The sequence below is a fragment of the Gossypium raimondii genome, chromosome 12 (genome assembly GCF_025698545.1).
Source record: "Gossypium raimondii isolate GPD5lz chromosome 12, ASM2569854v1, whole genome shotgun sequence".
Lineage (NCBI taxonomy): Eukaryota > Viridiplantae > Streptophyta > Magnoliopsida > Malvales > Malvaceae > Gossypium > Gossypium raimondii.
The window spans coordinates 45160133-45175954 of NC_068576.1; the positions used below are offsets into that span (position 1 = coordinate 45160133).

The 15822-nt window shown below is 32.4% G+C and overlaps 1 protein-coding gene across 1 annotated transcript; it reads right to left on the bottom strand.

Moving 5' to 3' along the window:
* Positions 1–61: 61 nt before the first annotated feature.
* LOC105764408 (uncharacterized) lies at positions 62–3610 on the bottom strand. Its single transcript, XM_012582963.2, has 5 exons — positions 2531–3610; positions 1208–1263; positions 887–1117; positions 496–787; positions 62–412 (listed from the first exon to the last, which is right to left on the bottom strand). The coding sequence occupies exons 1-5, from the start codon at positions 3608–3610 to the stop codon at positions 62–64; spliced, it is 2010 nt and encodes a 669-aa protein (XP_012438417.2).
* Positions 3611–15822: the final 12212 nt, after the last annotated feature.

The following is a 15822-nucleotide window of genomic DNA, read 5'->3' on the forward strand; positions in this document are numbered from 1 at the left end:
TTTATCTGTGTGTATAAATAAATGTGAAAGATAGTTGGATGTTTTGGTTGAAGGGATTTCATCACAAGTTACCAGACCAATCATAATCCTGATACATAATGTTAATATGGCCATCATCAGCCAAAAGATGGGCCAAAAGCCCCGATTGCGTAGAATCCAAGTACTTCATCACCCATTTCAGGATATCTTTCTCGGTTCCAAAATCTTCATTGTACCATTTGATGATACGAGTTAAATAAACGGTCCTCTTTTCCATGTTAAACTGAATTGCACCTCTCTGGAAATACTCCTTGGCAGCACATCTTAACTCATTTTCAACACCATCAGCAGTGAAAAACCTCACTGCAGGGCTGGACCTTGTCCCATTGCATAGTCCAAAATGTATCAATGGGTTCAGTTTGGGAGGAGCCAGCTGTGATTTTCAAAATAATTAATATTGAGATGATCAACTAAGACTGGTTACAACAATGGATGGGGATGAAGTAGAGAGGGTACCTCTAAGCGGCGGTCACCTTTGCTGAAGGGTCTGAAGAAGGAATAAGGGGAGGTCCGATTGCGACGGAGGGTACCGTTGAGAATAATGTTAAGGGAGTAAGGGTATCCACCAACTAGATATAGGAACTCATTGAAAAAGGCTCGCTTGTCAAGCACTCCTTCGGGGTGTCCGATGCTAATAACAGCATGGATGGCCATGGCGTTGTGCAAGTTTAAGAACAAGGCTAGCCTTTCATTGGGACTCAGTAATTTCATATTCACCCTTTGCAGATCTCGAGCCACATTTAAGTATCTGCATCACCCACACCCACCCACTCATAATCCATATGGCATGTTTGGCTGATGAGATAATTAGTAAAATAACAACAAGGGGGGATAAGGATGATAAAACCTTCGGAATTCTTCACTTCTGTCGATGCCACTATAATTAACGTGGAGCCTGTCATCCGATGCATAAGCTTCGAGAATGGCAAACATTAGTTTGGAAAGCCTATCGGCAAGAAAAGATGCAGGTTTGGGCTCACTATCGTTGGTTGAACTTCGATAATTGAAGCATCCCATTATGAATGGCTCATGTTCTAGGAATCGGTAAAAGTGGTTTCCTTCTTCAAATTCATTCTCTCTACACCATTTTCATATCATTAAATTATTTATTATTTAATGACAATCTTTACTACTAAAGAAAAAAGACTAAAAATTGAGCTGTTCTTACCCGAAAACATGATGGAAGAAGTGCTTCTGAGCCATAAGCTTTGCAGTTATGACGCTCTATGAAAACAAAAATTTGTAAATTAATGTTTGCGGAATTTCAACATGAGGAAAAAGAATATGTTGATGATTCTTAGAAAATATTAACCGCTGAAAATTACATTACCACGATCCACCCATTTCATATAATTTAAATATTCGAATTTACGAACAAATTTTTTTATTTTAGATATATAGAAAAAAAATACCTTAAATATGAAAAATCATATCCAAGGTCATCTGGATTCGCTCCATCCAAACTAATTCAACTGGATTGTTTAGTGAGAATATTAATTGAATATTATAAATACGACACATACAAAATAATATCTATAAAATATTATGTGAAAAGCAAATGACCTTAAATTGATTGAGGTTTTAGAGATCATGATATCAAACTTTCTATATATAGATTTAAATTAATTTCATTGAAATTTATGTTGTATGGTCTTAATTTTTTCACACTAAATTTTGTGTTTTTAGTCTATAACACTAATTCAATAATAATTTTAAGCAGATTCTTACACATATGTAAAGAGATAAAATAATTAAATTTACATGTATTCTTTGTACATATACTCATATCAACAAAAATATATGTTATATTGAACTTGAATTTAACAGAAGAAATTTAGTTATGTTAACAATTTAATTTACATTTTAAATTCAAAATGTAGATGACTTAAAATAAAATAACTAAATTCTAAATATTTCAAGAGTATACAAATTTAGAGCATATTTTAATCTAAATGTTTATGTTTAAAAGCATAGTCTTATGTTGGAATCTTATCACAAAATTTTAACAAGGTAAAAACATCCTTATAATAATATAATTTATTTTGTAAAACTAATATTTTTAATTAAATTAATACTCAATTGACTAATAACATCAACTTAATTAAGGGTTTAAATAATAACGTGGTTTACCAATTAATTCAACTTGAATTTTTCGATACTATTTAAGAAATCATGTATAATTTCAAACCTTATCAATAAATCACAAAAATAATAAAATTATAACAGTTATATGGTTTTTAAAAACATAATAAATATATTTTAAAAATACCAATTAATTTGTTAATAATATAAATTTATTCGCATGAGGGTATTTTAAAAAGTTACTTAATTCTAACATCATATCAAAAGAAAAAAGTGCTAAAATTATGGCATGTAATAAAATGGTATGAAAATCCTTTGATGCATCAGATATATAATTAGGATTCTAATTCATTTAAGATTATGTGATATAATTATAATTAAAAGTGATATAAAGTAAGAGTAGCAGTACCTTTTTCCTACCACGGTCAAGATGATCCATAATGCCTTCCACCAAATCAACACCAGAGAAGCAATTCTTAACCATTTTCATCTTAATCAAACGATCTTGAATAGGCAAAGTCTTCCTTAGAGACCTCACCGTCTCCAACAACACGTCATCTTCTTCCTCCTCATCATCCACACCATATACTGGTATTGGCGGCGCTCCCTCCGGGCATCTCTCCCCCACCATTTCCCTCAATTTCACTTCCATCTCCCCACTATTCCTTAATTCATTCAAAGCTGTCAATCCTCCATACCACTTCTCGTTGAAGAATATCTGCGGCACTTGGCTACTCCCCGTTCTTTCTATCAATTCCTTCTCCCTTTTCGGGAACACGTCGATGTTTATTTCCACGTAGATTAGCCCTTTCTCTCTAAAGAAATGTCGGACGGCGGTGCAATCTCGGCAGTTCGATCTCGTGAAAAATGATATCCGACCTTTCAAATCCAGCCCCAGTCGTTCGGCTTCGCTTTTCAGCTTTACTATTACTTTCACTCCTGGGATATGGAACTCCGTCACCTCTAAGTTCAACGAGTCGTTTTTCACCACCAAGTCCCCGTTATCCTCTTTCCACGACGATAAACGTCTGACGATTGCTGCTGAGAAACTGCTGCTTCGGTCGCTTATGTATTTGCCAATGGAAGGCATGGTTTCTGCGATGGACAACGATTGCGAACGTTCCACCCTCGGCGTCGCTGGTGGGTCGGGTTTAGGGAGATGTGCTTGTGATTTAATGGCCGGCAAGTAATGGTTGCGGGCATTGCAGTATATTTTAGGACTATTAATGGTGATCTCCTTATCGTTGAATTCTTCGGTTTTGCTGGAAATGGAAGTCGATTCTTCCTTGCTTTCTTGTGGGGGCTTCTCCTCTTTCTCTCCATTGCTTTTCTCAATCTCGACGTCGTAGAAGTCTCCGCTATCTTGATCAGCCGACGAGGCGGTTCCTTTCGGTTCGCCGCCGTCTCCACCATAACCGTTGGCAGTCTTATCCTTCTTCTTCTCAACACCAATATCTCCGTCAACTTTCTCTTGCTCTGATGAGTCCATCGCTATTTGATTTGTAAAGAAAAAGTATAGAAAAGGAAACGAACAGATATAAATATATAAAGGAGAACGGAGATTAAGCATAAACAAAGCGATGAAAACGGAAAGATTTAATGGAAGGGAAATATAGTTAAAGATGAAGAATAAAAAACAATGGTGGCCATTGGCAATAGCTTTTGAGTTGAGAGAAACTAGTAAAAATAGATTTTGGGAAATATTTCTACTTGCGTTAATTTTAGAAAATAATTGCATGAATTCACACGTCACAATATCACAATAAAACTATTTAAAATACATTTGTTGAGTCTCTACGTAATTACGATGTAAGAGGTTTTCAGTATGTTATCTACGAGTTTTGTCCCAATACTTTTTTATTTTTTTTATTGTGATATGTACTCATATTATTGTTTATATTCTTGACTAAGTTGATGTCACGAGTCAATTAGATACCAACTCGGTTAGGAAAATTATTAAAATATTCTTTCGCATTTAAAATAAGTTATATTATTCGATGACACTTTAATATTTTTATTTTTTAAAAAATAATATATACATATGGTGAGATTTCAACTCATGTCAATTGCATTAATAGAACTTTAAATTCATTATTCAACCAAAGCTTTATTTTGATATTTTTATATACTTTAATTTTTTATGCACAATTCACCATCAAATTAATAATGTTGTTGATTCAGATTGTGTCTTAAATTAACTCGACATCAACTCATGATTGATATCAACACCATAATAAACAATTTTATATTTATCTAGTATTCTTAATCTAATGTATTTATGCGTTTAAATTTTGTTTTCTCATAACTTAATTTGATTTTTTATCTTAATATCGTACATATTTCATATCTTACTATTAATTTGTTTCAAATTATACGTTTCATTAATTATTATATGTTATTTTAAACGCATACTATGTGTTTAAATATGTTGTTTTGACATGCATACACATGTGATAGAATTTCTATTAAATATAAAATCTATTGTTTTATAAAGAACATAAACCTTGTTAAAATTTAAATAAAATTTAATTTTATAAGTTTAATATAAAATAAATTGTTAATACTAAATTATGGCACACTCATAATATAGGTGAAAAAAATGTAATAAATATATTTATAAAATATTAATATAAAAAATTAAATAGAACTTTTGGTTGAAATATTAAAGTTGAGATGTTAATTAATCATTATTATGTTTTATGATCACGTACATGTAATTTTTCAATTTCTGAATAAAAATATAAAAGGCAATTACACTCTCATGGTAATATTTGTTACTTAACTTTTTTTTGTGTGTAATTTGTCAATCAAACTCATACTTATTGCTAAGTGGCACCAATCCAATTAGCCAATTAAAAAAATTATACATGCACAATTTTTTACTACTTTAAAATTGTAAAATAAACACTTTTTTATCAATAGAATTGATATCACAAATATTATAATATTTGTCTTTGTAATAGATGACTTGATTATTATTTGATAGTAATTGATTTTTCATGAATGAAGATGTAATGGTTACCATGAGATAAAATAGGATCATATTGGAAGAACAGATTTACCACAAATAGATTAAGGATATCCTATAATGGTAACACACTTATAACAAGATTATTAGGCGATCACTTATTAAGTAGCTTTAGTAATGATATGTAATTAGGGAGTCTTAGTCGCAATACTATAGTAGAATGACTTCGTAACTAAATAAATTTAAAATTAATGGACAAAAAAACTGGAACTTAATTATTAATTATTTGAGCCTTAATTATATATGTCAAACTGGTCCCTTCGCTAGCTCGTTGAAACCAGAAACGAATTGCATGTAGAACCAAATGAACAAAAATAAATAGAAATGAAGTTCGAGAAATAGGTCGCGTTCACAAATGCACATGTTTTCTCACTAAATATAGAAATCATTTGAGAATTAATTTAAGGTTTTTGAATTATTATTTATTTAATTATAATGAAATAATTAAAGTTTGAAAATGGAATTAAATTAATTAGTCATTATTAATCCGTTGAATATTAAAATTAAATATATTTCATTATAGATTCTTTTATGGTAAAGTTGTTATGACTCTAACGAATTAGAATTGGTTGAGAAAATTATTTAATTGAAAAATTAATTTATCTAATTAAATTAATTAACAAATAATATTTCTTTTGGGAAATAAGAAAAATATGTGTTGAGTTGAATTAAATTATAAACTGTTGAATTAAAAGCCCAGAAAATACAAACAATTGGACTCAATAAAAGAGAGGCCCAAATAACATCTTGAAGCTCATTTGATATACCCACATGAATCACGTTATTGGTCCACTTGTTCAAGTAATATGTTATTCCAAAATATATAATAATGAAAAAAATATGATAATTATATTATTAAATAAATCTTACCTTATTACGAGTGGAAATTGGTGAGGGAAATTTACTTAGGGACGTAAATATGGTAAGTGGCACCATGCCCCTGACTAAAGAAAGAATATACATCTACCAATTTTAATTTTCGGTGCTTTAGCACCTGGACACATCTCTCGGTACAATGTAGTCAAGATAGTTGATCCCCGACTAAGCTGCCTGACTTCTTTTAGGTTGATTAATTCAAAATTTATTTATATAATACATAACAAAATACCTCCCTAAATAACAATATTGTATAATAACTACCAAAAACATCAACTATTTACTCAAATTCCTAATGAAAGCACAGTTTTCTAACCAGATACTCAAAGTCATATTAGAAACGCAGCTTTGTAAAAGATCTTACAATTTTTTTAAAAAAGTGAACTTTTTAATGCTAAAAAAATTATACTTTTATGAATTTTAATAATTTTTACGATTTTTCAACATATTTATTTATATAACAACATTTTATATGGATAACAGAATCTATAATATATACCAATAAATCTATCTATATAATAAAATCTCTATTGGTCTGCACATACAAAGTAACTTATAATCGGTTGATTTGGTAAAAGCTTTTACTATTTTTTTGGAGCCTACAGCAGAAGCTCCCTATTTATAAACTTGGTATTCCCTTTAAGCCTTAATTTTAGGGTCACACTTTCTAAGAAACCACCACGATAACCATTTAAAATGTTACCACTTGTCACATATCTCATAATCACCTCCAAAAGGTGTGCAACTCAAGTAACGATTCAAATTATGCTTCGCTAAGTCATGCCTTAACATCAACTTAACAATCAAGTCATTATTTGAAATTCAAAGTCCAAAAAATTTAAAATCGTTAGATTTTCAAATTTTTTTCATTGCAAGGAGAAGTTATCCTCCACATTGGATAGAAGTGAGAAACTTTCACCACACGACACAAAAATGTCTGTCTTTGAGAAGGTGTAACAACCTAACTTTTAGTGGTACTGAAAAATGTAATTTCGGAACCCATTTCTGTAAACTAAGTGTGTAAATATTAAATATGAATATTTATAGGGTTAATATAAAACTATATTGATGTTTGGTCCACAATTTTGTCAATTAAATATTTAATTTAGGCATAGAGACTAGATTGTAAAGTTTCAATTGCTATAAATTTTTAATTGCCAAAAGGCTTGAGGATTAAAATAGCAACTAGCCAAGGGTCCTAGATAGCAATTGGACCATTTCTCAATAGGAGAAAGTGGATAGCGATGTTGGAGTCCACTAAAGTTGATTAAAATTAAATTAAGTTAATTAAACCTCGATTATGTTAATTAAACTAGTTTAAATAAATCTTAATCAAGGTATATAAGTTAAGTTAGTGGGAAAATAATGTCAAAACCATATTTGAAAGCTTAATATTCAGCCAACAAGCAGGTATGAAATTTAAGTCATTTTCTTGTAAATTCTATAGATTTAAGCTCATGGGAGCTAGATTTAGCTAGCCCATGTACCAATTTGTAAAACTACTAAAGTTTTAGAAAGTTTTCAATATTAATTTCTTGAAGAATTAGGCTTGAAATTGATAGATTTTAAGCTTAGGTTATGAAAAGGATTAGATTGTAAAGTTATTTAACTTGTTAGTTAACTTTTTACATTAGGGACCAAGTTGAATAAAAGTAAAACTTATTATGAAATTAGGTTAAAATAGAAAGTATATGGTCCCTATTGAGAATACATGAATTTAGATTTTTATTCAAGCTTCAAATCGAAAGTTATGACTATCCCGAGTTCAAGGACTAAACTGAATAAAATATAAAATTTTAGGGATATCGAAAAATGAGTTCATATAGGTTCATTCATATCATTATATAATATGAAAACATTTAGTATTGATTGATTGTATAAAATAATTGTATAGATCAAGATTTGGGTCCAAGAGGAAATTAGTCCCTGAAATATCCACTCTTTTCACATTTTGAACAAGAAGTTCATGGAAACTTACTATTTATGTTTGTTATGTATGATTTTATGGTTGGCTTCATATATGTTTGAATATAATAATATTATTTATTAATTGGCATGAAAGGCTATAAATGGAAAAATTGAAATGTTATGTGAAAATTGGTATGTATCAGAACAAGATTCAAATGTGATGATTTGATTTATTACATGCATGTAAATGAAATATGTGATCGCGTATAGGGTACGATATGAAAAATGGATAATTACAGGGATATGTGATGGTTATATGTGTAAAAGATGCTCGTATCAACTTTGTAAAGGGTTAGGATACAATTGACATGCTAATAGGGTCTTATGCGTGCTTGTACGAAATATGTGATTATACAGAGATTGTCATAGGTTATACCGAGATCCAACATTTGTTGCAGATCATCAAGTTTTATATGTCTCTATGGAGACCCTGGTGTGGTGGAGGGATGTATTAGCATATGAACATGCATATAATGCCTGCGGGCTTTGCACTTCGATGCCTTGGTGTGGTGTAGCTTTAGCTTGGACAAACAATCTGGTGTGGTGTAATTTACCTGTGTATCTGAGTCCGTTTACTAGGATTTCATTGGGCGAAATAGTTTAAACGGAATCAGAAACCTTAAAACATGATAAAATGAACTTGATCAACAATCAAAATGCTATTGAAAAGGTTCAAATGTAAATGTTACATAATTATGTATTGATGATAGGAAATGTGATTGAAATGAATTATGAATGATTGACTTACACTTATGAATTGTTGGTTGAATATGTTTTATGATCGATTATATGTACCATTGATATGATTTGAGTTGCTTATAATGTTTAATGTCATGGATATGTATGTATAGATATATGCTCACCTTGTTAATGTTGTAAAGTGATATGATCTAGCAAACATTGTGCCAATTTAAGGTAGCTAACACGCTTAGGTGAAAATAAGGCAAGCATAGTGCTTCCCATTTGAACTTATTAAGCATTCTATATACTTACTTTTATTGTTTTCCTTCCCTTGTAAATCGTCACCTTGCGGAACGTATTGAGTCGGATCAGTATGAAACACACACTATTGAAAGACGGTAGAATTATGTTCTTTTAAGTACAAAATTGTGGGATGTATATAGGAACACTTAAGTTTTCAAATGCTCATTTTGGATAGCTAGTTTTGTGACAAATTGAGCATAATTGATTTTGAATAATGTGAGTTCTTTGTGGCTTGGTAAGTCCATGGAAATGAACATATTTAATGCTATTACAAGTAATAGTCATAATATTGAGTGATTTGGTAATTAAGTTGATGTTTAGCTAGTAATGGTATTAACTCATGTAATGCTTGAAATATGTATTTAGTACTTGGTGGTTGTTCTTCATGCTAAGGTCACATAAGTCATTGATGCACAAAATGTATAGAAATGGGTAATAGCCCGTTTTCAGTAAAATTGGAACAGTGATTTCGAGACCACAAATTCGAGCAAGAAAGAAAAAATTATTTTAATATTATTGCATAGTCTACATTATGTTAAGAATGATGTATGAAAAGTTTCGTTAAGAAATTTTACTGATTACATGATTAATTGATAAAAGGACCAAATTGCATAAAATGAAAAAGTTGAATTCTAGTAGATAGAGGGATCAAATAGCTATGGAATTCAAAACTTGAGGTCCTTATATGGTAAATAGACCATTAATGAAGTTAGTAGATAGTTATGATGATTCATCCATGGAAAATTAGAAAAGAAAAATATTAAATTGGAAAGTTGAAAAATTAATGGATTATAAGTTAATTAAATGAATAAAATAATTTCATATCATCATCTTCCCCAAAATTTCTATAGAAACCCTAGCTAAGAGAGAGAATTTCAAGTAAACTTAATTAGGTAAGTAATCATGTCCCGTTTTTAGTAATTTTATTTTGGGGATCAATTTGCAAAGTTATCAAAGTATTAAAATTTTTCCATGGATGAGTATGCTGAAATTTTGAAATTTATGGTAGAAAATGAAAGGTTGTTAATAGATAAACAACTTTTGTAAAGGAAATTTCCATGAAATTGTCATTTAGGGACAAAATTGAAAAGATGTAAACTTTATGGAAAATTTCTGATTTTTGTGAAATGCATGAGCTGTAAATGTTATCTGTAAAAATTGGCTAGGCTTGGATAAGGATTAAATTACACGAATTTCATTTTCTGAGCCTAAGGATGAAATTGGAATTAATTAAAAGTATAGGGGAAAATGGTACTTTTGGCTAAGATGTGAATTGAGTTGAATTGAATATGAATTGTATTAAATTGAGTTAAATTTACTCGTATAGATCCGGATAAACCTAGTACGGAGTTGGATCGAGGAAAGTAAAAAGTATCGGATTAGTAGATTCTTGTATACAAACAAGTGTCGAGGTAAGTTCGTGTAACTAAATTATGTATATATATGTTTGAATTAAATGTTGTATATGTGTGAATGGTATAAATGTCTTATGTATGAAATTGATCACATGTAGCATAATGCCCTATAAGTAACAAGTCTCGTTTGAATAAATGAAACTCAATGGATACAGGATTTTTCGTATTGGTTGTGGTCCTGCATATGTTGCGGACACACCATAGCTCAAAAGAGCATTTTGTTATAAGCCCTCTCGAGCTTCCCGTTATATGGTTCCTGCGAGCATCCCGATCGGTATTAATCCTACATGTGTTGAAGGTATACCACAGCTCTTAGTGAGGTCCTGTTACATGATCGGTATGGATGCTTCATATAATGCAGACATACTGTAGCTCTTTATGAGCGTCCCGATATAAGCTCTTTGTGAGCTTCCTGATATGGCTCGCTTGAACTTCCTGTTATATGGCTACCCGGAGCTTCTTGATAATAGGTCTTCGGAGTTATCCCGTTAAGCTCACATGAGCTTCTGTTTTAAACTCTTATGAGTTTCTTGTATTAAGCTCGGATAAGCTTTCTGTTACATGGCTCACATGAGCTTCCTGTTATATGGCTTGAGAGAGTGATTCCTGATTATGTATTCTATAAGTACCCCTGAATATGAATTGACGAATTACAATTTTGTACACTTTAAGTGTTCTACACATGTATCCATTCATATTTCAAATAAATTCAACGGGCAAAGTTCTGACATGGTTAAACTGAATTTGAGATGATTTATCATAGAAATGTACATGTTATATGGAAATATGATAAGAAAAGTATATGTGTATGAGCTCATTCATGTTTCTTGGCAATTGTGTGAATTATAATGACTAACATGTTTTGATGAAGTTGGGTGTTTAGGCTATTAGCCAAACTTATTTGATGCATTTTGCATGTTTATTTTAATGGAAATGAATGGTAAGTTAAATTTCCAGTTATACGAACTTACTAAGCATTATATACTTACTCTGTTTATTTTCCTTTGTTTTATAGTGCTCGGAAGCTCGTAAAGGTTGGAAGTCGGTCGGAGCATCATCACACTAACCTTCAGCTCGTTTTGGTATAAATAGCAAACTTATTTTGGTATAAATAGCAAACTTATTTTGGTATAATGACTTGTAAAGGTTAAATTGCTCAATGTTATATCATGTATAAGATTGGTTTTAATGTCTTGAATTGGTTGGTGAATGTATTTAACAATTTTTGTAGGTTGAAGGTAAATTTGGGTGAGAAAAGTGGCCTTGAAAATATTTTCGTCCACACAGGTAGACACATGGGCGTGTGTCTCAACTGTGTGTAACACACGGCCATGCGCACGGGCGTGTGGTTTGGCCGTGTGTCCTCTATATCCTTAAAATTGAAAAATAGAATTCCCAGGTATTTTTACACTAGCAAAGACACGTGCGTGTGTATCAACCGTGTGTGATACACGGGCGTGTGATTTGACCGTGTGAACCCTACACCTAATTAATGCAAGTCAGTATGCTCACACAATCTAGCACAAAGGCGTGTGGCTTGGCTGTGTGACCCAAGTCAGTAGCTACCCTAATTTTGAGCACGAGCTAGGACACGACCGTGTGCCCCACATTGAATGCCCAAATGGCCTAGGATATGGGCATTTCACTTGGCCGTGTGAGCCACACGGCCTACCCACACGGGCATGTGTCCCCTACATCTAAAAAAAAATTAAAATTTCACGAAAAATTCTCTGAGTTTTCGATTTAGTCCTAACTTATTTCTAATGCATAAATTGGGCCTCGAGGGTCTATTTAAGGGGCAATATGATTAAATATGATTGGTGTCAGATATGAATAGTAAATAACATGAATTAATTGTAATTGTTATGTAAACTCTGGTAATACTCTGTAACTCTATTTCAGCAATGGAAATGGGTTAGGGGTGTTACATTTATTAGTATCAGAGCTACGATTTAGCCGATTCTCGAACTAATGTAGCAAGCAAGAGTTTAGCTATACATTCCATTATATGAATTATGATAGCATGATATCTCCTGACCATTTTAAACATGTTTTTCATATGGTAATGTCGTCCAACCGAGCTGAATCCGAGGAAGCTGAGAGCAATGCTCAAGCTTCAGTTCAAAGAACTGCATCAAGTAATAGAAGGCTCGTATCTGAGGGACAAGGTGAGGAGGCTAAAGAAGCCTTTTTTCAAATGATTGATCCTGGTTCAACACATTCATATATATGTACGAATTTAGTGTCTGTTAAAAATTTACCTGTTGAGTCCACTGAATTCGTGGTTAAAGTTTCGAACCCCTTGGGCCAGTATGTAATGGTGGATAAAATTTGTAAAAATTGTCTGTTGGTGGTAAGGGGTTATTGTTTCCCGGTTGATTTAATGTTGCTGCCATTTGATAAATTTGATGTAATTTTGGGAAAGGACTGGCTAACTCAACATAATACTGTGGTAAATTGTAAACAGAAGTATATGGTGTTAAAAAGTCAAAATGGTGAATTGCTTCGTATTGAATCTGATAAATTGGATGGGTTGTCTAATGTGATATCAGCTGTGTTAGCACAGAAATATATCAGAAAAGGGTATGATGCCTATCTTGTATATGTGTTGGATACTAAAGTGTCTGAATTGAAGATTAAATCAGTGCCGGTTGTTTGTGAATTTCTTGACGTGTTTCCGGAGGAATTACCAGGCTTACCGCTGGCCTAAGAGGTAGAATTTTCCATAGATCTTGTTCTGGGAACAACACCAATATCTGTAGCACCCTACAGAATGGCTCCGACGAAATTAAAAGAATTAAAAGCATAGTTGCAAGAATTTATTAACAGGGGCTTTGCTCGACCCAGTCATTCACCATGGGGTGCACCGATTTTGTTTATAAAGAAGAAAGATGGATCTCTAAGGTTATCTATTGATTACAGACAGCTCAACAAAGTCACAATCAAGAACAAGTATCCATTGCCTCGCATTGATGACTTATTTGATCAGTTGAAAGGTGCTACCGTATTTTCAAAGATTGATCTCCGTTCTGGTTACTATCAGTTATGAGTGAAAGACTCAAACGTACCAAAAATAGCATCCAGAACTAGGTATGGACACTATGAATTTCTGGTGTTGCCGTTTGGTTTGACTAATGCACCTGCGGTATTTATAGATCTGATGAATAGAATTTTTAAATCGTATTTGGATAGATTCGTTGTGGTGTTTATTGATGATATTCTAATATACTCCTGAGATGAAAATGAACATGCTGACCATCTGAGAATTGCACAACAAACTCTGCGTGTGAAACAACTGTATGAAAATTTTAATAAATGTGAATTTTGGCTTCAAAAAGTTGGTTTCATTGGACATATAGTATCTACGGAAGGCATTAGAGTGAAGCCGAACAAAATTTCAGCAATTGTTAACGGAAATCACTGAAGAATGTATCTAAAGTTGGAAGTTTTCTGGGATTAAATTGATATTATCAGAGATTTGTAAAAGGGTTTTCAATGATGACTTCTTCGATAACAAGATTATTGCAGAAAGATGTAAAATTTGAATGGACTGGTAAATGTCAGCAGAGCTTTGACAGATTGAAAACTTTGTTGACTGAAGCACCCGTACTAGTTCAGCCTGAATTGGGTAAGGAATTTGTGATTTACAGTGATGCATCATTGAATGGTTTAGGCTGTGTTTTGATGCAAGAAGGTAAATTAATAACTTGTGCATCTAGACAGTTAAAATCACATGAAATGTAACAGCCCGATTTTGGGCCTAGTCAGAACAGTGGTTTCGGGACCACAAATTCGACGAGGAAAAATTTATTTTTCTTATATTTTTATGGTCTACAATTTCACGGAATGATTTTGTGAAAATTTCGTTCGAAAATTTCGACGTTTGGGCACTCAATTTAGTCAAAAGGACTAAATTGTAAAAAGTGCAAAAGTTGAGTTCTACATGCTAGAGGTGTTCAATTGTTATGAAACTTTAAATTGGAGGTCCTTATATGGTAATTAGACCATTGGTTAAGTTGGTAGACAAAAATGGGCATGAGATAAGTGAAATAGGAAATTTTTAAGTTAGGGGCAATTTGGTAATCTAGTAATTAAAATGAATTAAAAGGGAAAAAGATGGCAAATTGGGCTCATCTTCTTCATTGGGACGAAATCAGCAAGGGGGGGGAGCCATTTTTAGGGTTTTCAAGCTTCCAAGCTCCATAGTAAGTGATTCTAAGTCCCGTTTTTAATGTTCTTTACGTTTTTGGAGTCCCGGTAACTTGATTTTGCTTATTCTAGCAATAATTTAATCTAGGGTTTATATTTGGAAAAATACCCATATGTGAAATGTGTTTATTTTTATGTTTTATGGTAGAATATGAAGCTAGAAATTATGTTAAGCAACTTTTGCTAAGCGATTTTGAGTGAAAACGAACATAATCGATAAAAATACTAAATGTTCATAGTAAGTGTTAGAGTGGGAATTTGGTGTTGCCATAGAAGGGAAAAATGTTCAGAATGTCATAATACATAAGAATAAGGGATAAAGTTTAATTTCCGATCCTAGGGGCAAAATTGTAATTTTGTGAAACTTTAGGGGCAAAAATGTAATTTTGCCAAAATGTGATTTTTGGACTAGATTGAATATTGTGAGTGTTAAATAAGTTAAATGTGTTATAATAAGTCAAGAAAGACAAGGAATTGACTTTGATTAGTGAAAAAAATGAGAAAAAGTGAGAAATTTCCCGATTGAACATTCGGAATAAAAAGGGATACGAATGAAGTGACAGAAATGATCACATATGTGGCATGGACTGTGTGTAGGCCACTATGTGAAAGTGAAAGTGATGGTCACGTGTGTAGTACTATGTGTAGGCTACTACGTGTACCAAAATGATAGGTCGCATGTGTAGTACTATGTGCAGGCTATTATGCGTACCGGATAGCTTCGATCACGTGTGTAGTACTATGTGTAGGCTACTACGTGTACCAGAATGATAGGTCGTATGTGTAGTACTATGTGCAGGCTACTATGCATACCGGATAGCTTCGATCACGTGTGTAGTACTATGTGCAGGCTACTACGTGTATCGGATAGTGATGGTCACATGTGTAGTACAATGTGCATGCTACTATGTGAATCCGCATCATTGAATATAAAGGTCGTTGCTAAGTGCTGATTCCACCGTATCCTTGACTGTGAAAGGGGTTGCTATGTGCTAATTCCCCGTATCATTGATTATAAGGTGGTTGCTAAGTGCTGATTCCACCGTGTAACGGTTAATATTCCGAAGTGTTCATCGGGGAAATTAGATAAGTGAAAATATATGTGAATCGAATAAGGTTACGTGATGAATATTGGGTTCGATATTTAATCGACCCTTAAGTAGGATGAAAAGAAGTAATGAAATTATGAAAAAGTAAAATGTGCAACAAAACAGTTTTAGA

Coding starts and splice junctions, on each gene's coding strand:
- LOC105764408 (XM_012582963.2), bottom strand. CDS start 3,610: ATGGACTCATCAGAGCAAGAGAAAGTTGACGGAGATATTGGTGTTGAG. Junction 1,264..2,530: donor TTGACCGTGGTAGGAAAAAG/GTACTGCTACTC, acceptor TTGTTTTCATAG/AGCGTCATAACTGCAAAGCT. Junction 788..886: donor AGAAGTGAAGAATTCCGAAG/GTTTTATCATCC, acceptor TGGGTGATGCAG/ATACTTAAATGTGGCTCGAG.